This window comes from Aquila chrysaetos, chromosome 3 (assembly GCF_900496995.4).
Source record: "Aquila chrysaetos chrysaetos chromosome 3, bAquChr1.4, whole genome shotgun sequence".
Classification (NCBI taxonomy): Eukaryota; Metazoa; Chordata; class Aves; order Accipitriformes; family Accipitridae; genus Aquila; species Aquila chrysaetos.
Genome location: NC_044006.1, coordinates 79,132,516 through 79,154,501, shown reverse-complemented (window position 1 = coordinate 79,154,501; position 21,986 = coordinate 79,132,516). Strand labels below are relative to the sequence as shown.

Sequence of the window (21,986 nt, the reverse complement as noted above, 5' to 3'; positions counted from 1 at the left end):
GCTTTTCCTTACAACACCACCATGCAGGCTTGGGGACCCAGACCTGTGCCCAGTCCCAGGCACTGGAGCCCCGAACTGTCGCTTGTGGTATGGCTTTGGGTGCAGCCAGAGGAGAAGCAGCAGCGCTGGGGCCTTGCTCTGCCAAAAGCTGGGAGAAGCATGTGGGGTCAGGGATGATAAGGCAGAGACCCACGGCTTCCTTCACTGCTTGGGGGGGGCTGTCTGTGCTTTGGGACTAGATGACCTCCAGGCTTCTGCAGGAATCTTCTTGCCATAGCAAACCACCCAGGCTCCTTGCTTGCCGAGACAGCCCCACCATTCCCTGCCCATCTCTGCCCCCCCCCACAGCTTCAAAGTCACTGTATTGTGCACAGGGACCAGCTGTGCACCTTCCCCAGCACTTTTGACCTGGCATGTCCCCTGCCCAGCACACACCTCTGCTGTGCAGATCTCTGATCTTGCCAAAGCCATGCATCCCTCCAGGGCCATGTCCCTGCATTGTCCCACAGAGCCTGGGGTTGACACATCTCCCCTTCCCATCCCAGCACTCTGCCATATCCACCAAGGGGCCCAGTTCAGCACAGGACTGCTGTTACCAACTCCCGAGCTGGAGGAGAACGAGCTGAACATTTGTCAGTCTGGGATGGAAATACACCAGACCTCACGGAGCGGGCAAGAAGCAGTCCAGAGGCTGCACTGGAGGCCCAAAAGGCAGCAGACAGAAAACGGCCTGGCAGGAGGTGGGTTGCTTTATTGGCCTTTATCTCCTTGGCTGCAGATAACACACACAGGGCAACTCATGGCAAAGAAACAGTATATACAGAGTGTCCATATAAATATTTCCAATGTACATTTTATACACAAGTGACAGAGACGTTCCACAGCAGCGTCCAAAGCCTTGGGGTTCCAGCGCTCAGCTGCAGGCTTGGCCCAAAACCAACAGGAGACGCTCATCTCCTCTCTCCTCTTGCTCAGCCGGAGACCAGCCCCGCCTGGGCATCAGCGGGAGCCAGTGGGGATGCTCTGATGGAGACACTGTGTATGGCTTTGGGGCTTGAACCTGGAAGGACAGTGACTCTACAGACAGACAGACACAGCTGGGGATCCCAGGGTGACCATCCTCTTCCCCCTCTAGGTCACCAGGGAGGCTGGAGAGGCCTTCATCAAGGGGCTGCATGGGAGAGATGCTCCCTTTGCTTCAGCACGTGGGGAGTGGTACCAGCAAGCGCATCCCTTCCTGCACCGGCGAGAAGCAGAGAGGAGCACAGGGGTGCAGTGGAGAAACATGCACCTCTGCTGCCCCCCATCTCCCCATTGCACCAGGGGTGCACAGCAAGGCTGACACAGGAGGGAAGGCAGGAGGGAGGTGCCCAAACTGTCCTACTGTTTGGGAGAGCGGGTGCAGCAATTGCCCTCCCCAGTACCAGCTGTGCAGGGGAGGGCCACACACCTGAACTGCCTCCAGCCCCTGTATTATCTACATGTGTGTGTGATGGGGGGCACAGAGAAACTGCCTCTCCTCCCCCTGTACCGGTCATGAGAACGGGGTGTGCTGGAGCCCCTCTGCAAGCTGACAGCGCCGGGTCTGCACAGCCCCCCGCCCCAGTGGCATGGGCAGAGTCCACAGGAACTGGCGCAGAGGAGCAGGCTGCTGGCTCCCCGGCCTCCTCCCGGCTGCAACGGGGGTCCTGCTGGGGGAGCGATCGCGGCGGGCAGCCCGGCTGCGCTGCTCTCGGACCCGCTCCTGTGGCCCTGGTCCCCTGGCAGAGCTGGAAGGCGGCCATGGGGTGAGTGGAGGGCCCGTGAGGAGCTAGACAGCACTGGGGCTGGAGCCGAGCTCAGCTGGCACCACGGTGCAGGCATTGTTGTTGGCGTTGGTGTTGCGGCGGGGCAGGCTGGGGGTCAGCGTGGTGACGGCACTGTCGCTGGGGCATCCGTGCTGCAGCAGGATGTCGATGCACTCCTGGCTGCCGGCTCGCCGGGCGTAGGCCAGCGGGGTCAGGCCCCGAGCGTCCCGGCTCTTCACGTCCACCCCGTACTGTGCAGGAGAGAAAGCAGCTGGTCAGTGGCACCCAGTTGCCACGCAACCCATGGGCACGGGGGTGGTGGCGCAGCAAGAGCACCGGCAGAGGCAGAGGGGCTCTGTGGCACTGGGGTGGGCAGGGAGAGGGAGACAGCGGGGTGGTCAGGGCAATGCCAGCGGGCATGTGGGGGAACCCATGGGAGGAGGATGGACGAGGGGTGTCCCGAGAGGCGCTGCAATGGGGAAGCACCGGGATAGGGCCAGAAACGCTGTGGTGGAGGCTGCGAGGTCCTGTCTTACCCAGATGAGCAGCTGCGTGAAGACTACGTTGGCCATGGCGCAGGAGAGATGCAGTGCCGTGCGCCCATCTCCATCACCGTAGGTCTCATTCACTTCTTCCTTGGTGCCGTGGGCCAGGAGCGTCACCACGAGGCGCAGGTCATCCTCTACCACAGCCCGCAGCAGCTGCTGGCCCAGCGGGATGTCCGACTGGGGCAGCGGAGCCAGGAAGAGCTTCTGCTCATACTTGGCCCGGATCCAGCGCTCCTTCTCCTCCCTGCCAGATGGGACACTGTCACAGGTGGGTCAACCTGCCTGGGCTCCACGTGCAAAGGGGCACGCACACCAGCACTGTCACCCCGAGCGCACCCCGTGTTAGCAGCGAGCGTTTGTCACGCAGGCATGCCTCGCATAGCCCCGCTGCAGGCACCTCCCCTGCTGTGCCCCCCCCCCGTGCATGGCTGTCACTGGGGCTCTGTCACACTGCTCCAGACAGATGCCTGAGACACACCTGTCCCACTGCACCTCCTTATAGCTCCCTATGTACACTGTGCACTTACGTCCATGCATGTACAGCAGCAGCATCCCACACCCAGACCCCACACCTGTCATTGTGCAAAGGAACACCCACACCTCTATGCTAGTGCCCCTACACACTCTCCTGTGTGCCCACTGCATGGGGACCATCTCTGTCCCGCACTTGTGTGTGGGCCATGGCCAGCGGCAAGAAAAGGTTAGCTGCTGCACATGACAGCCCAGTGCCACGGGAGGCACGTTATCACTGCTGCCGTCTCGCCTGGTGCAAACAAAGGCTGCGGCAGCGTCCGTCCCGCCTGGGGCTGTGGGGCCGGGCGGATCGATGTGTGCCGTGCCGCTGCTATCTGCTGCCATTCTATCCATCTGCATCTGGCGGGCGGCCATCAATGCCCTGCGCGGAGCATGCTCACTCCTGCCGCCCCCTGACCCGCTCTTATCCGTTGATAAGCTGCAGAATGGGCTCTTGTTGGGATGAGTGACAGGAGAGTCGCTCCGATAGGGACAGACAAGGGCCTGAAAGGGACGCACCCTTGAGACCAGCACAACGCTGCCAAGCCATCTCTGTTAACCCCTTCTGCTTTGCAGCCAGCCACAGCTCCGGCAGTCACCGCATGGCCATGGCTGGCCATGAAGCCCTGCTAGCCCACCAGGACAGTGGGAGAGGGCCTCCACGGCCCAGAGAGCAGGCAGGACCCCGAACACTGGAGCACCTCGAGGATTCCTGCCCACCTCTCTGTTTGACTGGATGGCTGCTCCCAACCTCCTGTGGCGCCCTCAAGCCTCCCGGTGTGGTTGTCTGAGCAGCATCTCTGCAGTTCCCGATCTCCCTTACCGGCTGCTGTCAGGGGTGGGCTTGGGGTAGCCTTCCACTGCTCCTTCCCAGACAGCGTTGGCCAGGGCATTGCCGATGGCTGTCATGACCATGAGAAGCTCGCTAGGCCAGTCGTCCAGGTCGAGGGAGCGCACGCGGGACAGGTGGGTGCCCAGGTTGCGGTGGATCCCCGAGCACTCAATGCACATGAGGGAGCCCAGGTTCAGACTTGCCCAGTCCGGATCTGAGGGCAGCAACATCAGTGGGGGAGAGTTAAATACCAGCATGCACTCACCAGCCTGTCTCCTACAATCCAGGAGACACATATTTGCAGGCACCTGCCCAGCGGATCCCTTCCGAGCCCAGTGCCCCAGCAGCACAGAGAGGCAAGGCCCCCAGGCTGGTGAGTAAGGGGTCACGGACCAGCGTGGCAGGTGGGTCAGTAGCCCATGCCTGAAGAATAGGCCCACTGCAGGAGAGGACGAGACAGCCCCACGGTGTAGGTCTCTTTGGGGTGAGAGAGGAGGTGGCTGGGATGGAGTCCCTCTGCCCTCCCTGGGTGAGCAGCCCCACCTCCCAGTTTCTCCCCACCATTTCTTACTCGGTGCGTCGCAGTCCACACAGAAGCTGTTCCCACGTGCGGTGCGGACGGCCTGCATGGCCTGCGCATCGCTCTGGCTGCCCAGCCGAGCCTGAAACAAAATGCACGGGAACCCCATTTACTCAAGGCCAACCGCCCTGCCACGTGTCCTCTCATCACCAGCCCATGAGCCTGTCGGGGAGCCGCCAGCACCTCGCTCCAGCAGGCACCCCGCAGGCTCTGCTGCAGGAGTGGTGTCCACCGCGGGGGCTCAGAGAATGGGTCTGGAGGGAACATCGATTCCTAGCGCGCTGTGTGTCGGAGGAGCAGGGGATGGTGGGCTGGAAGGGGGAGCGAAAAGGCAGAGCTGTCCAAGGAGGGAGCGGACAGTGCAGGATCCAGCCCTGGCGGGATGCAGAGAGCTCCGTGGGGCCGGAGCCAGGCTGGGGAGATGACAGGGAGCTCAGAGAGGTGACAGGACACCTGAGGTGGAGCACAGTCCCAGAGACGGGATTCAAACCTGACTGGGAGCAGAGAGATCAGGACGGGATCCAGCCTGGACAGACAGGGAAGCCTGGACAGGGACGGACACAGCAAAGCAGGTGCCAGAGAGGAGGAAACAAAGCAGAACTCGGCCAAGGCCTCTTACCTTATTTTTGCTGCTCTCACAGCACTGCAGGCTGGCCAGGATCTGGCTCTCGATGGCCTGCACCCAAAGCTCTCGCTCCTCTGACGTTGAGGCCTCAAAGAGCCATGTCTGGCCCGTCAGGGACACGATAATGAACTCAAATGGCTCATCTGGTTCTGGAAAAGAAAGGTGTGCCATGACATGGGTCAGGGAAGGAGGGGGTCTGCCAGCCTCGCAGGGCGTGAGCAGACAGACAGATCCCTGCGGGCCACCGCTGTGCCCGCGCGCGGGCAGGATCGCCGGCAGCAGTGGTCCCTGGGAGGCTGGGACAGGGAAGCGCAGGCAGAGAGTGCCTGCAGGGAGGAACCAGAGCTCTGCGCCAGGCCATCACTCCTGCTGCTTGCACAGCTCCCTGCGTGCCAGCTCTACTAGCGTGGGCTTGCTTTTCCTGCCGCACACGAACATCCGCAGCCTCGTTCCCCCATCGTCCCGGGCCGGGAAACCCAGGAAGGTGTAGCATTGGACTCCTGGAAGCTGCCTGCGCCCTGCTCTCCATGCCCTCTATGTCCCAGCCTCGGAAAAAGCTGCTGACCTCTTGAGCAGTGAAGTCAGCGCCTCCGCAGAGCTGCTGCCCCCCAAACAGCCCCATCACCCCCAAGAGCCCACAGAGTGCTTGGTGCCTGGTGCTGGCTTTAGCGGGACAGGGCCCTGCACACTGAATCAGGAGATGCAAGGAGGGTCCTTGCAGTGGGCTCAAAGGCAGCTCTTCACAGACCTGTGCATTGAGAAGGGGCATCATCGCCAGCTGAGGAGCGCGGCAGGGCAGGGATCCCGCTTGGGAAGCCCTCGGTGCCTAGGTGCTCCACGGACCCACACAACAGGGCACAGCCGCTGTTTTCCCATAAAGAGGCATTAAAAGTCACAGAGACCCAGGCAGGAGCCACGGAGTGGCAAGAGTGATGCCATTCTCAGCTCTGGCACCTCTCAGTGCCCTGCTGGGCAGATGGCCGCTGGCTCCCAAACTGGGGAAGCTGGTGGCCACGGGAGTCCCTGGAAGTCGGCCAAGCAGAGCTGCTTCCATGAGCCGTGTGGACGGCAGTGGTGGGGACACGTGCAGGGCAAAGTGCCCGGGAGGGCACAGCCAGGCAACCTGCTCCTCAGCCTCTCCTCTGCGCAGCATCAGCATCTGCACCCCGCAAGCAACCCCAGAAGATACAGCCTCAATATTAAAGCACTTCTCTGGCCATGAAACACGTGGGGACAAATTCCCGACTTTCCATCTTCAGGGAAGTTAATTTTTGTGAGCCCCAAGGGTTGCTCAGGCCACCAGGCACTTACAGGCTGGGTACAAATGGAAGCGTTAGCATCCCTACAAATGCAGGCTGCCTGGTGGGTTTCCAGGGAGGGTGTCAGAGCACAGGCACCTCTGCGCTGGGTGGCAGAGCCAGGAGCAGAGAGATGGGGGACAGTGAAAATGTGTGAAAGCACCTCAGGCCCCCTGGGCCTAAGAAAACAGCCCCAAAACAACCAAGAGCCTGCTGAAAACCAAGGCTTAAAATGTGGTCTCCCCCGCTGGCTACTGCTCTGATTGCTGTAACGCCCTCCCAGTCTGGGCTGCCAGGGCTGGGCTCTGCCCTGCCAGCCCTTGCCACGGGCTGCACCGAGCGGGCGCACGGGCCTCAGCTTTACATGGGCTGCCCTACATGTCTCATCTTTGCACCCGAGCACCACCAGCATTTACCTTTTATTGCCAACTTCAGTAGTTAGTGCAGTAAATGACTTAACTAAGCGGGGCCTGAATGGAATGACTAATAAACGTTATGTCACAGCACACGCTTCAGCTCATAGCAAAATGATTTGTAATTACCTAATTAGCGTTATGCAAATAACACCCTCATCTCCATAATGTGCCTTCCCAGCTCTCTATTAAAAGCAGGGAGTCAACTGCACAGCTCCAGAGACAGCAAGGAGGCCAAGGGGACCAGCCTGGTCCACAGCAAGGCAGAACTGTGCTGGCCTCCAGCCTGGCAGGGTCTGTGCCCGCTGGGGCAGACACGGGGAGGCGAGCGGAGGGGGTCCTCTCTTCTGCCCAACTTCCCCTGCAAGCTGCGGCCAGAAGAGTCTCTTACTGTGGAGGGAAGCAGCAAGAGGGAAATGACTGAGGAACTTGCTGCAGCCCGCAGCACCCCAGCAGAGCTAATGAATGGGTGCAGAGGCCACCAGCCAGGTCCCACCACGGGCACGGTCAACCTCAGCTGCTGCTGGACTGCCTGGCACTGGCTGAGCAAGACTGTGTCCACAAACACTCTCAGAAAATGGGTGCAGCCATGGGAAGTCTTCCTGAGTAAAGACAGCTTCGATGGGGGTGGCGGGAGAGCACAGCCCTTCCTCTCTTGCAAGTGCTCTCTCCAGGCTCTCATTTCCTTCACAGGCACCACCACCTGCATTAACAAGTACCAGGCACAGCACCCAACTCTTATCTCTTTCCATCATGCACAGCTGGTTACCCCAGAACAACCTGAGGGTAAAATGCTGCTTCTGCTACTGTGCCACGGTGGAGAGCGTCATGCTACTCATGCAGCGGGCTCAGGATCTTGTATTTCATGGGGGCTAAATGCATGAGTGACATCTAGTTGGAAAGAAGCCTGCCCTTTGCCATGGCTGAGACCACTCCATGGTGTGTCCTGCACAGATCCCAGCAGCAGCCATGGGGGCTTGGAGATAATTAGCGCTGATGAAATGCACTGGTGCAGGAATGCAAGGCTTGGTCTCCACACCAGCAGACCCTTGGGAGGATTGAATAACTCCAGGGAGAGGGGCTCTCCAGGTGAAGTGCCAACTGACCTTTCCCAGATGGGAAGGGGAGGCTGTTTCACTCATTTCACCATAGAATCAGCTTGGGACTCTTCTTCTGAGGAAAGATGTCTGCAACTGCCTTTCTTCTGCTGGGAAGGAGAAACTCGGGGGCATCAGGAGGAGGACAAGACTGCAAGGTGCTGGCAGCCAGTCACGCTGCTGGACTCTCCTCCTCTCTGCAATGCACTTGCCTAACCAGGACATCAAGGTTGCCCAGCACTTCGTCCTTTCCTCCAGCTCTCAGCCACAGAAGAGACCCCACAGTCCCCGCTCTGGGGAGCTCCCTGCAGGCAACATGCCTCCTACCCTAAGGATATTTGCTGTGGAGGCTCCAAGGACACCAAATCCCAGCTCAAAAACAAGATTCTTGGAAACTATACAGCCCGTAGCTTCTGAATACTGGGAGAAGAAATAACCAGACAACAGCCAGGCTAATAGCCACTGTCCCCTCGGCTAGCTAGCACCATCCTCTTTGTGAGCGCTGCCAGACCCTGGACATGGGCAGGGAGCACCCAACCGCTGATGGCAGCCAGCAGTCAGGCGGGACAGGAACCTACTACCACGGCACTCAGCTGGACCTGCCCAGCCCCTGCTCAGCTCCAGCCCACCCATGAGCAAGCAGCTGATGCCACCTCTTCCACCATCCCAACCTGTGACTGGGATCTGCAGTCCAGGGACTCGAGTGCTCCAGCTGTTCTGAGACAGTTCCTTCTCCCTCTGCAGGAGGCTACAAGAGAGCAGGGATCAGGCCCTGAGAGCTGCAGAACCAATTGCTGCCCAAGGCGAAGCATTAATAGACAGGAAGGAAAGACTGGCTTTTTTTCCTGGGGGACAGTGACTGCCCAGGTGCTTGAGGGAGCGTTTGCAGCTCCCAGATCTCGCATCAGGCCACGCTGTTGGAGCAGTGACCAACAAAGCCACTCCTGGGGCACCCCAATATATCAGAATGGGCCCTATTCTCCTTAAATCTCTCCCACCCTCGGTCTGAGCCACCTGTGGCAGCTGTCAGTGTGTTGCAAAGCCCGCTTGGACCTGGCAAGTACTGGATGCACTTCAAGTGCTCCGTGCTGCTGAGCCACTTCTGCTGCCACTGAAACAGCAGCAAGCAGGTCGGCACTGTCCCTGGGACACGGTGAGGATTGCTGCCATGGGCTCACATGACTCCATCCTCCTTGTTCCTTTCTCTCGCTTGCTCGGTACCTCCCCACCAAACACGCAGGCAGGAATCCCAGCCCAAGTGTTCCTGAGCCAGTGCGCTTCCCAGCAGAGACGAGGCAGCAAACGCCAGCCCTGCAGTGCCTGCCTGCCCCAAGGCTCCCATGCGGGGCTCGCTGGTGCTCCTCTGAGGTGTCTCTGCCTCAGGTGCTGTGGTGGGGTGGGGGTACCGTATATCTCCCAGTCCTCTGCTCAGGATACTCACAGAGGAGGGGCAGGCAGCTCTGCCTCCTGGGGTCCCTGCTGGGCTGCCCACACCTGACCACGGGCAAACAACAAGGTTTCTGGGGCTCCAACCCCACTCAGACGGACTTCCGCACCGTCACAGCTCAGGGGCATCCTGGATCATGGGGCTGCCCAATCCCAGCCCTGGCAGCAGTCCCAGTCAGACCAAAGCCCCAGCGCCGGCTTTGCAAGCCACAGGACCTCCATTCCCCTTCCTCCTTTGTGCCTCATGGATTCCAGCTTTACTCTGAACAAAGGGCCTGTTGCTCTCAGCAGAGCCCGGGAAGAGCTAACAAAGGACGACAGCTTTTCTTCCACACCAAGGCTTCTTTTGCAAGCAAAATCACCACCTCTCTCCCTGCAGCAACACAGGACAGCACTGCCGGGTCAGACCTCCTTGGAGGGTTGAGCACGGCATGGCTATGGCAGGAAAGCGGGCAGCTGTGGGATCACTCACTTGGATTCGCACGCAGGATTCGGCAGAGCTGGGAAGGGAATCGAGGACTCAGAGCAGCTTTGAGCAGCGTGCAGGCCCAGCTTCTTGGACGGTGTGGGACGAGTTCCTGCGCTCCCAGGGGGGGCCCGTACAAGTTGAATCAGACTTAAGCCATAGCTTCAGGGAAAGGGGCTTTCTCAGACTTTTCTGGGGAGAGGCACAGGTTTCTGATGTGGCAGGGGCATTTCTGGCCAGATGAAAGAGTAGCACAAAGTAGAGGACACAGGCAGAAGGATTCGGACTACCTCTGTTGAAGCAGAGTTGGCAGAACACCCTTCCCTGCACCACGTGCAGGGGACAGGCTCCTTTCTGGTGGCCAGGGTGGCCAGAAGAGCCCTAGAGCTCGCCAGCTCAGACTCACCACGGCTAAGGTCCTGGAGGAAGCCACTCCTACAGGAGTGGGAAGCCCCTTCCAGCCACCTCGGGGTAGAGGGGCTATCCCAGGGCCAGAAGGCAGAGCTCGTCTCCCTGGCCCTACGGCTGCCTGCAGGCGTGCTGGTGGGAGTCCATTACGCCAGCTCCATTAGAATTAGTGGGCAGTGGAAATGAACGCGCTTGTCTCTCTCTCTCTCTTGATGATTTTTTGATGATGTTTTAAAGACTGAGCTCCGTGAAGAGTTGCTGAGCAGAGTTCGGTGCGAGCCGGCTCTGCTAATGGGCGTTAACCCCATGACCCAGCTCCAACACCGCCCAGCAATGAGTGCTCCAAATGAGAGCAAAATTAGTGAGGGCACTGCACAGTGGCCAGGACGGGCCAGGGCTGTGTGGCACTCAGACCCGACTAGCAACTGAGTCACCAAGCTGAGTGGGCTTGAGGACTTCTGCAGCAACCACAGCGAGGTGATCAGCCCTTGCGGAGTTACCCTTAACCAGCCTGCTGCGCTAGAGAGGGGGGAAGCCAGCAGCCCCCACTGCCAGCAAGCCAGCCTTGAGACGAAGCATCTCCCCAGGGCCAGCAGATGAGCACCACAGGACTGGGAAGAAATGGGGGAACGGAGACATCCTCTATGCACTGCCAGGAACCAGCACAAAGTGAAAGGAAGAAGGTAAAAGGGAAGAGCCCCACCAAGAAGCCAGGGTGGGACAGAGCTCTGCTGCCCTAAGGGGCCCGAGAGCTGAGATGCCCAGCAGACCAGTGAATCTGTCACTGTCACCTGCAGAAGCAGCAGGGGATGTTGGAGAGGAGAAGCAGCACAGAGAGGAAGGGAAGCAGTGGCATCCCGGGAGTGTTGCCCTTACGGCTCGTGCCAAGGCCCTTCTCTCTGCTTTCAGTGGGAGGAAGCACAGCTTTGAGCAGCAGTGGTACATCAGGGCGGCTAAAACCACCATAGCTTCAGCACACAGCTGGGCGCAGGGATCCGTCCTGCTCTATCAAGGGCTCAACTACACACTGCATCAGTGCAGAAGAGGCCAGCCCAAAGACCCCACTGCAAGGATCTCAATGTGGAGTCAAGGGAGTGGCACTTCCCACCTCCTTCCCACGGACACCCTGCTTCTCCCTGGGGTGCGGTGTGAAACCCCAGGCCAGTGTGCCTCCTCGGGGAGCTGCAGTGGGACAGGTTGGGCACATCCCTCACACGTACACAAGGTGCCCCCCACACAGGGCTGGGGCAGCACCCTCAGAGCACTAGCAGCAATATGGGGCGGGCTGCTCCCCTATCCCTCAAGCACCAGGACACAAACCAGCTCTGCATCATGCGGTGAGATGCTCCTCACCCAACACGGCGGGATCGTGCTTCTCCCCGCACTCAAGACACAGGGCTGCAATTCCCTCCCCACACAGGGCACCGGACAGAGCTCCCCCACGCCAGCCCACAGGACACAGGGCAGAGCTTCCCACCCCAGTGGGCTGGACAGGACGGAGCTCAGCACAGGGGATGGGCGGGAGCACTTCCACACCAGGCAGGGAGAGCCCTCCATGCCAGCCGGCTCCCCAGCTGGCTCCTTCCCTGAGCAGACGGGATGCAGCCCCTGCCCTGCATGGAGGATGGTGTAGGATGCCTCCCCCTGCATCCCAGCAGGTCCAGGAAGGAGGAGCGGGACCCCACTCAACAGCAGCAAAACGAGAAGCAGAGCTCACACTGAGCCATGCCGCACTCTTGAAGCAGCAGTCTCCTTTTTCACCTCCGCTCCCCCCGCCCCGGCTCCCAGTCACATCCAGTCTCTCCCTTCGCACTGCCCTTCTCCTCCCATCCATTCTCCCACTTGGAGCTGGTGTAGCAGAGGTGCCTCTGGATGCCCTGGTGAGTGGGTGGTCACACAGGGAAGAGGCGGGGGGGGGGGATAATTCCAGCATGTGGGGGCACATGGCAGGGAACCAAGGGCTGGTCCTGCCTTTGGTGCAGGGAGTCCCTGGCCCACGGCTCTGCTCTCTTGCTGCCAAGTCTGTGAAGAGTGTCCAGGAGCAGGGCAGCCTGCAGGCCCCCCAGCCTCGGGATGCTTGTTTGCAAGCTGCCACTGTACCACATCATTATGAGGTGTTTGGGATATCAACAAATTAGCAGGCGTCTGGGAAGAGAAGGATGCAGCACCATTCGTAAATGTCAGCTCGCTGCCTCCTCATTTTGCAGATCATTAAACCCAATATTCCTAACCTGTATTAGTGCAACGGGGACAGGCCCCCTCCACAGCAACAAGCCGCCAGGAGAGCCGCAGCAAGAACATTGCTATGGAGACCCCACAGCGCCTTCTGTCCCAGTGCCCCCAGACCCCCAAGCTGAGCTGGCACGTTCCCACCGCCCCACTGCCTGCCCTGTCCCCGGGGGGCACGCTGGGCTGGGGGGGGCTCTGTGCAGTGACACTGGCAGAGATGGGCAAACTCAGCTGTACAACAGAGGACACGCTGTGGGGTACCAAACGTGTGCGTGCGTGTGGGCACGTGTGGGGAAGGACAGCAAAGGCAGTTGAGCCTGCGTGTCAGGAAGAGAAGGTGCTCCTGAGGGACACTGCAGGGCACGCTGTGATGTGCAGAGGGTGTCACCGCAAGGGACCAGGAGTGTCGTTTCTATGTATGGGGGGACAGATGCCATATGGGGTGCAGCGTGTCTACACAGCGCAGTGGGGCTGGGAGGCAGCAGAAGGGCCATGCGGGGTGCATGTATGCACTGGGGGCGGAGGGGGTCACACTGCGGGTGCAGGAGGGATGGCATGGACGGCGTGGGCTTCATAGTGCACGTGGAGGCTTGCTGCGAGATGCACCAGTGGGGTTATGGGTGTGCACACGAGGGGCAACAGGGAGCTGTACGAGGTCCCCCAAGGAACCACAGAAAGAGAAGGGTGCGGAGCCGATGGAGATGGGGGATCAGCTGTGGTGTGGCCATGCCCAGGCACAGGCTGCTTTCCTCCTGCCAGGATGGAGCAGGGAGCTTGCGGGGTCTGTAATGAGCAGGAGTGACTTGTTAGCACTGAATTAAGAGCCTTGGTGGAAGGGAGCGCACGGGTGACACAAGCTGCGTGGGGCAGCAGGAGCTGAGCAATAGCAGCTGGAATCCCCAGCAATCTGGTAAGCGCAGCTCAGCCCTGCACTCCCAGCTCACCGAGATCGGCCTCCGACAGCCCCTGACAGTTGGTATTAATCACGCACATCGCCCCAACACAACTCTTTACTGGCCATCAATTTCCCGTGGGTTTTAAAACTAAAAAACAAAGACAAAACCGCGTCGTTTGGCCGCCACTGAGAAGCACATTAAGGGGCTGTCAGCTTCTCGCCATGCACCCTGCATCACTCTTTAAGCACATGAGAAGTTCATTATCCCCGGAGCTCTGGCAGCCATGGGGATGCTGGCGTAGGGAGCGTCGCAAAGGTGCTGCTGCCATCAGACGTGCCTGGTGGCTCCCCGGGGCCCTCCCGGCTGCCCGAAACAGGAGCCAGAGGTCCCAGCACAGAGGAGGTGCGGCAGCAGCGGGGGCTCTGGGCCTGGCTGTGGCAGGACGGGGCACTCCTGGCCGCAGCGCTTTCTGGGCAGACTTTCCTGATGGTCCCTGCAGGCTGATGCTGCAACCCCACCACGCTGACGAGCTGTTCCCGGGGCTGCTGCGACGACGTTCCCCTGACAGCCTGACACCACGTTTGCCAGCCTGTGGGTGCTCCCTGACAGCCTGAGCCGCACTCTCCGGTTTGGTGACATCCCCGGCAGCCCAATACCACGCTTGCCATAGTTTGCTGATGCTCCCTAGCAACCTGACACTGCGCTCTCTTTAACATGCGACCATGTAAAAAAGCAACAGCTCGTTTGATTTATGATACTTCAGAACAACTAAGATTCAATTGCTCCGCACGTCCCTGGCTCTGATTACCTCCTAAATGAGATAAACTGATGGCAATTTATCCCCAGACCTCACCAACTTTCCCAGGATGCTAACCTGAGACACTCGTGCCCTGCACACGCAGGTGTCGGGCTGGGTGCATCCGAAGGCAGCCTGGCCGCAGCCCAAGCCGCCTGCTCCTCCGCTCTCCCCTGCTGCTGCTCCTTGTGCCTGGGAGAGACGCTGCGATGGAAGGCTGAGCCTGACACCGTGCCTGGCCCAATGCAGCTGCTGAGGTCTCCTGGCAGGAGGCTTTGGGGGGTCCCAGCAGCGGTGCTCCCCACACTGGTGTGGTCACGCTGGTGTGAGCTCAGGGAGAGCACAGCCGGTCGCTGGGCTGTCCCCGCCCCGGCTCCTCCCAAGACAGTCTACCCTGCACAGCAGGATGAGCACCACAAGGGATGGGAGCTCTACCACAGAGCATGGCAGCCCTGCTCTCTGAACAGCGATTTTTACACTTTCACCACATTGCCTATGCGAAAGCAAAAAGCTCAGATTATCCTGCTGTGAAAAAAACTGCTGTAACTGTTCAAAAGCAGCTAAAAGATTCAAGGAAGAATCAGACATACTTATGGACAGCAGTCCATGACATAAGTCATCAGTCATGCCCATGATGTGGGGCAATGCTCGGCCCCAGTTTCACAGCTGGAACCAATCGCTGACCATTAAGACGTCAGGATGGGACCTCACAGAGAGGCTCATTATCTATTATTTGCTTGCTGCCAGTTTCCACTTCTAATGCAGGCTGCCATGCAGGACAGTGACCTGGCTGTGACTCCAGTCTAGTGCTCACCGTGAGTGGCTAGAAAGCAGACAACCTACGCATCGGTCCCAGAGTCACTCCTCTGCATCGGCCCTGGGCTGCCTGGTCCCGGTGATGAGCCGCCACAATGCCCTGAGCTGCACCAGCTCTCAGGAGCAGGGCCAGTGCTTGGAGCAGGAGAGAGACAAAACAAGTCTCCCAAGGGGGGTACCACAGGCAGGGAGACCCAGTGCGAATCAGACGTGTGGCAGGCAGGGGATCGTCTGCCTGAAAAGGAGCGCGTGATTCAGCTCCGCAATTTGTGCTGAGCACAGGGATGTACGAGGGCCCTTTCAGACAGACATGGCCCCCTCTCCTCAAAACAGGGTATACAGCTGTTTGCTACTGAAACACTGGCCTGGCTACAGTAGGACCAAGCTGCGAACCTCTAAGTGCGTGCTGCCTCCGCACAGCAGCAGCGGCTGGCTCCCGCGGACGTGGAGCATGGCTCCGCTGGCACCGGTGCTGCCCGCAGCCCCTCCGGACCCGCAGCATGCACAGCCTGGCCTCCCAAGGAGGTGCTGATGCAGGGCGACCCGTGAGGATGACAGAACTGACCCAGACTTTGGAAGCCCAGTTTTGCAATCAGATCAGTTTTCTAATACAGCAGATTACATACAAAATAAACACAAGGCAAGTTTTTGAAAAGCCAACCAAAAAGCCAGAAAACCCACCGCACAATACCCCATGTGGAAGACGCCGCATGGGACTACTCTGACCCGGCGTGAGCCTGGGAGCAGCAGGCTCTTGTCATCTCTGCCCGACAACAGTGCTGAGCCAGTGGATACTGCACCTACTGACTGCCTGAAGGAGGACACAGGGACTTGGAAGGACTGGATTCAAGCTGGAGACAGAGAGGTTGGATTGCTCATGTGATCGCAGATCACAGATGCTTGCTCCGCTCTGCCGTGCCATGCCCTCCTGCCTCTGCTGTGCTCTCCTAACTCCTCGCATGGCGTCCTCACTGCTCCCTTTCCACTGCTGCACTAGAGCAGGCTTAAGCAGCCTGCTGCCACGTGTCCCAGCAGCGGCAGTACCGCAGATCACTGGGGAGGTCTTTTTCCTGCTCTCGGTTCTGGTGCCAGAGGCTTCTGGCAGCAGGAGGAGAAACTGCGTGCGAGGTCTGTGCAGTGACAAATGAAGTTTGGTAACTGACACTTCACTGGCAAATGAAGTTCCATGTTGATAAATGCGAAGTAATGCACATTGTAGGAAAAAATTACATTACTCCAACACCTGACAGGGCTCTAAATTAACTGTATCAACACAAGACAAGGCCTGGATATCACTGCAGATAGCACAAGACCTCTTCCCAGCACACCACCATGGTCAAGGACCAGGGCAGGGAATAACAGAAAATATTCTGATGCCCTCATACATATCACATGGCACCACATCCCCACTATCTGCAGCCTTGGTCACTCCACCTTCCAAGGATACTGCCAAACAGGGAAGGACAGCAAGAGTGAGCATGTGTCCCAAAAAAACCCCCTATGAAATGACAGAAAAACTGGGATGGCTCAAAGATTCATGGACTTGGCATCCCAGAAGGAGGGTGACAATCAGCTGGTCTGCCCACCTCGATGCAGAGGGTAGGGAATTCTGCCAGGGGCCAGACCACACACATCTTGTAGAAAAGCGACTAATTTAGTTGAGCAGTGGTTAGTCCATATTACTGCTCCATAAAAGTGTGCCCACATTTAATTACCTCTTCCACTAAGAAATTGTATTCAATTTTGTGTAACTTGAGATCCCAACCTCTGCACCTTCTCATGCACCCATCAGCTATGCTGAACAGCCTTGCAGGACCAGACTTCTTTCTCTGTAAGTACTGAAAACATCAGTCCTTCGCTTCTCAGTCTTCATTCTGGTAAGCTGAATACCTTAATGTCCACATCATAAATACATTCATCAGAAATACATTCATCAGACCCAAGTCTGTTTTGGGGCCTTCTTTACAACTCTCTCCAGTATTTCCATGCTCTCTCAGAGTATTATTTCCAGGATGAGACACAGTACTTTAGCACGTGCTTTCTTAGTCTCACGTGTAGGTGCAGAGTCATTCTACTCTTTGGTATCCCACTTTCAGACATATAAAGAATACACGTCTCTCTTTTTGCCAAAGCACTGGACTGAGAACCGCAAACTGAGAGGGGAAGGGCCATAATGTGTCTGAAGAGTCAATATATACCCATAGCTAAGAACGCATCAGTTGTTTAACAAAATGTAAATACAGATAATATTTCTTGCTTTCTGTGAGACATCCAGTGTCTATTATAGACTCAAATGATGCTCAAGATGCCTGAATCAACCACCGCAAAGGCAAAGTCTTAGTTGCTGGATGGGGTTAAACCATGACACTTAAACTCAGTGGTTTTCAGATGAAGACAACTACAACGGAACTGCCAAACTCCTTTGCAGATCATCACCACAACATTTCTAAGAGAGAGAACTTAAAAAGAGTTGTTCTGCCATGCGAAACCTGGGCTGGTGGACTACAGGCTGACCTGCGATTTGGAGCAAGATGCCAGGACAGCCACAGCATGCCTTGTTAGTTACAGGCTAACAAATGTACAGGCTAAAATATTCTGGTTTGGTTTACAGTAGCTATTAGTTTCAAACACTTGTACTTAACCCCTCTCCCCCTGCCTTTAGCGATCTGAATTAAATCTTTATTTTGGTTTACTACAAAAGCTTACTGAGTGCTGTGGGACAGGATGACCTAGGATAAAGTCAAATCTTAAAGACTGAGGATCACTTTTTCCACAGAGGCTAATCATAGATGCAGGCTTTGGAGAACGTGTTTGCCAAGCTGATCTCTCTACCTGGACAAATTTGGATGGCTTTTCATAGCAAAATGCACTTCCCTATGCCTTGCAGGCTCCCTGCCAAGCTTGGGTCCCTCTTCAAAAAACAGAGACACCAAAATTTCTGAACAGAAAAACCATCAGTACTTTTAGCATAGGCAAAGCAATGTATACGTCTTCAACTGGTTTCCTGAAGTAGATAAACTTTTCCAAAAGACCCTCAGCTTGAGGTGGATGGCCAGCATAGGTCTTTTAAATGATGAGAGTTTGGCAAATTTACAAGCCAACGAAAACAGGTTCTTTCTTGTGGTAGAAAGTGTCTGCACACCTTAAGCATAGTCAAGCACGCCTTAACTATGTGGTGTGCTCTGCTCTGCTAACACAGTTAGTAATTATTATTACCACTAATAGTATATGCAGTCATGGGCATGATGGCAGTCCTGCTTCCATTGCAGGTGAGAAATCAAGGGCAGATCAAGAGGGGCTGGTTGCTCCTTTCTGCCTAAGCACAAGCTGGCTTGGACGAGGAGCGCTCCAAGCCCCGGGACCTGATGAGCCCCGGCAGGACTCCTGGGTGCCCGGCGCTCAGAGCTGCCCCCCAGGCAGAAGACCTTTCCTACCTTCTGCTGCCGTGCTGGGGCCATCAGGCCGGGTCGTCCCTGTGCTCTTTTTCCTGCGATGCTTCTTCCTGTTCGCATGTGGTGATGGAGGTGGCTCCAGCTTCGGGCTGGCAGCACTGGAAATGTTTGGGCTGGAGCTGAGAGAATCGGCAGTACCGTTAGCTGGGAACAAAGATAAAGAAAGTAATGTACAGCAAGACAGTGACAGTCTGTTCTTTCTAGAGACGACCAAGTGTCCTGGAGACAGCCCCGATGCTCTGCCTGGCTCAAAATGCACAGCCCCATGAGCCAGGACAGCACCCGCACTCAGCCCTGCTGCATGGGGCAGCTCCGACACCCGCTCCAGCTCAGGGCTGGCAGGCTCCTTGGGCAGGGTCAGGCTGGACACGCTCTGCACTGGGATTCATCTGGGATGATCACAACGAGACAGCGCTGGCACCTACGTAGCCGGGACAAGCGCAGCGGCATCACTGGGGCAGCCCGACACGCTAGCCCCTCGGCGCACGTCCCTGTGCATACTGCTCAATGGCAGTGTCCTCACAGGGCGATGTGTGCATTTTGGGATGGGACAGTCCCAGGAGGTGTTTTCGGCCCCCCAGGTGCAGATCCAGGTCCCGGGATCTGCAGTGCTGCTGCAGAAGCATCGATCCCCCACGGCACCGCTCTGCCAGACGAGGTGACTGGGGTTGCCACACTTAGGAACCTAAGCATGATGGTCTCAATAGGCTTCCGATACGGAGCTGAAGAAGCTGCATCCCCAGCAGCAACGCACCAAATTTATCCTCAATCATACTGTTCCTTACAATTAATAGCAGAATTAGAAACAATCAGGGAGCTGCCTAATTACTGTCAATTAGAGCGCGCTAATCAAGCTCCGATCACACACACACACGCTGCCGCTGCACTCACCATTAAATGTCAAATTTCATTAGAGACCAGCAACAAAATCAAAAGCCTGACATTCAATTTCAGCAGCACACACAGCGCAGGCTTCCAATCAGCATAAAAATGCAGACTCCGGGGAAGGCAACGAGGCGCAGGAGCCCTCGCTGCACTGTTAACCCTCTCTGAAATACACTCCTGCCTCTCCAGTGTCCACCCGCCCACAGGTCACGTATGGCAGCTCCGCTCCCAGCTTGCTTCTGCCCTGGGCAGCTTGCTGTCCTCTTTGCAACGAGCCAGGGTCTCCCGCTAAGTCCTAACCTCCAATTTCCATGTTTTGTGGCACCTGAAATTAAGAAAGCAATCACAGCATCTAACAAGGGCAGCACCCTCCAGCAGTGGGGACTGCCTGTGACTTGGCAAGCCCTTCTCCCACTCCAACCTAGCCTCTGCTCTCCCGTTCCAGCCTGGCTCGGTCTCTGGGGCTCGGTCTGTCTCTGTGTGGCAACACAAACATCCAACAGTGGGGCAGAGATGGCTACAGGCAGTGGCCAGGAGCTGCCCCATGCAGAGGTCTGGCATGCAGCTGGTGTCCTCCTCACAAGGCTGGGAGAGGATGCGGCATCAGAGCTCTTCTATCTCTGGTTTCTACTACATTTGACACACACTAGTAGGGTGTTTCTGTTGCTATTCATCCACAGGGAAATAGTTCACCCTTGACAATTAAGAGAGATAAATCTAATAGAATCAGACTTCAGTTTTATAAATATAAATTACTGATACTGTTCAACAGGACTATGCTTGGAACAGGTGTGAGGCACCTTCATCTCCCAGCCTGGATGTCGCAGGGGACCTGAACTTTCTCGTCTGAGGCTACACATGGTGCATCCAGCCTACCTCTGCTGCCCACCTGCTCACCAGGATGCCCTCCGGGCCAAACCATGCACCGCCAGCATCCTGCCCCCCTCCGCTCACCCACTCAGCGTAAAGGGTTCATGCATTTCTGCAGCTCCTGCCAACGTGCTTGCAGGCTGCGGTGAGCCTGACACCTCACGCTCCGCGGAGCAGAGATCACCCACGTCCCTGCTCTTCTTACCACCCAGCAGCTAAAGACACGGAGCTGGGGGCTTCCAGGGCCCCCAGTGGGGTAGGGATGGGACTGCAATGGGGCAGGGGCAGAACATGAAACACGCTCTCTCTACAAGATCAGGTATTGCTTGCTCTCCCTCCTTCCCCAGCAGGACAGAAGTGAGCTCCTCTGACGCACCCAAGGACTTCCAGGTCCCCATCTCACCATGGGAACCCTTCCACAGGCACGCGTGGGACCTCCTGGTTCCTCCCTCCGAACCAGCTGGCCTTACAGGCAGCCCCTGGGTCTCCACGGGTGGGCGCAGAGGTCCTCCCATAAAGGACAAACATAAAATGTACTGGAGCGTGTTTACATGGCCTGTACAGCTCTCTCCCATGTGCTCTCCAGGTCACAACTGGAAGAGGCAGCCTGCACCCTCTGCATGCGCCTGCAAGTCTGCTCTGAGCAGAGAAATATTCCTCATCCTGCCCCGCCATTTAGAGCTGGAAATAACAGCGGAGAACTCAGACCTGGGCTGCACGGACACGGTGGCACAGCCAGGGTTCAGGCGCGGGTGCGAGGCACGCCTGCTTCGGCTTAGCTCAGCCCTGCAGCAGAGGGGCGGACATGCTGCTCAGCTTGGCAGGCTGTGCTGTGCAGGACGCACTGCCTGTCCCCCCAAAAGCCCTCTCCCTCATGACGCTGAGAACCCACTTTTTCTGCTGGCTGCTGCCCATGCAGGTACGCAGCCCGGAGAGCCGCCAGCCTGGTGTGTGCACAGCCCAGGGCTGCTCTAGCTGACCGGGACAGGAGCCCAGGGAGCTGCTCGCCACCTCCCTGGGGCCAGGGCTTTGCTCCAGGGGCTCCACCTGCCCCAGCCCTCCCTCGACAGCCCTAAGCGGTTCTGCAGATGGGAGACAGATGCTGGGAGGTATGAAATTGCTGCTTTTCCCACCAGCGCAGCAGTGATGGTGCCGTGAGCTGTAAGCTGGGCGATGGACTGCGAGGCTGCTCCAGGAGGCTCCCAGGACAGCCAGGCCGGTCGCCCCTCGTATCCTGCGGGCCCTTCAGCACGGCCGGTCCAGTGATGTGTCTGTGGACCACTAACACCAGGGCAGGGCAAGGCAGGACCGACCCACAGGGCTTGGGGTCCAGCACAGCGCAGAGGGACCTGAGAGTGGACGAGCAGCCTTCAGTGCTTGAGACACACAATTAGCACTGAGCTGACATCTCACCCCTCCACATCACTAGGAGAAGAAGCAGCTTCTCAGCTCCTGTTTGCATCAGTCTCCCGGTTACTTTGCATGAAAGAGGTAGATTGCTTCGGGTGGCTGCAAGCGCAGCAGGCTCCTCCCGTGGACAGGGAGCAGAGGCTGGCTTGGTCTCTTGTGACACTCAGGCCAGAGCCAAGGCAGGCAAAATGCACAGCGTGGCCACACCAGGCCCTTGGGCTCCTCAGGAGGACTGCTGGGAGGAGGACGAGACCTGCTTGGACGGTTCCTGGGGCAGGAGGCTATCCAGGCAGACAGCTGCTGTCCGGAAGGGCTGTGCCACAAAATTCACCTGTGCAAAGGCAAGGTGCGTGCGGACCGCAGCGCTGCCTGTCTGCTCACCTGCACCAGGGAGCCCAGACCCCGCTGCTGCGCGTACAAGGGCACGCTCGGCAGTCAGCATGGGAGGCTCTGCTGCCTGCCTGCGCGGCTCCAGTGGGCAAGGCAAGGTGCTGCCCGTGGTGGGGCACCCCTCTCCCGGCCCGAGGACCGGTCCTGCAGCATCCCAGCAGATGTGCCTGTGTCCAAAGCAGCGCGCGGAGCGGCGGTCCCCCCTCGCACCCCGCTTCCTCCGGTGCTG

The 21,986-nt window shown here is 57.9% G+C and overlaps 1 protein-coding gene across 1 annotated transcript in view; it reads right to left on the bottom strand.

Annotated features, from left to right (window-relative positions):
• Positions 1-731: 731 nt before the first annotated feature.
• The window catches only part of AGAP3 (ArfGAP with GTPase domain, ankyrin repeat and PH domain 3), a 108,452-nt gene continuing 87,197 nt past the window's right edge, over positions 732-21,986 (bottom strand). The window contains 6 exon segments of the mRNA XM_030008325.2: positions 732-2,038; positions 2,324-2,579; positions 3,672-3,894; positions 4,252-4,342; positions 4,880-5,034; positions 18,185-18,346. Coding sequence (XP_029864185.1) covers positions 1,811-2,038; positions 2,324-2,579; positions 3,672-3,894; positions 4,252-4,342; positions 4,880-5,034; positions 18,185-18,346 — 1,115 coding nt within the window. The 3' untranslated portion in view covers positions 732-1,810.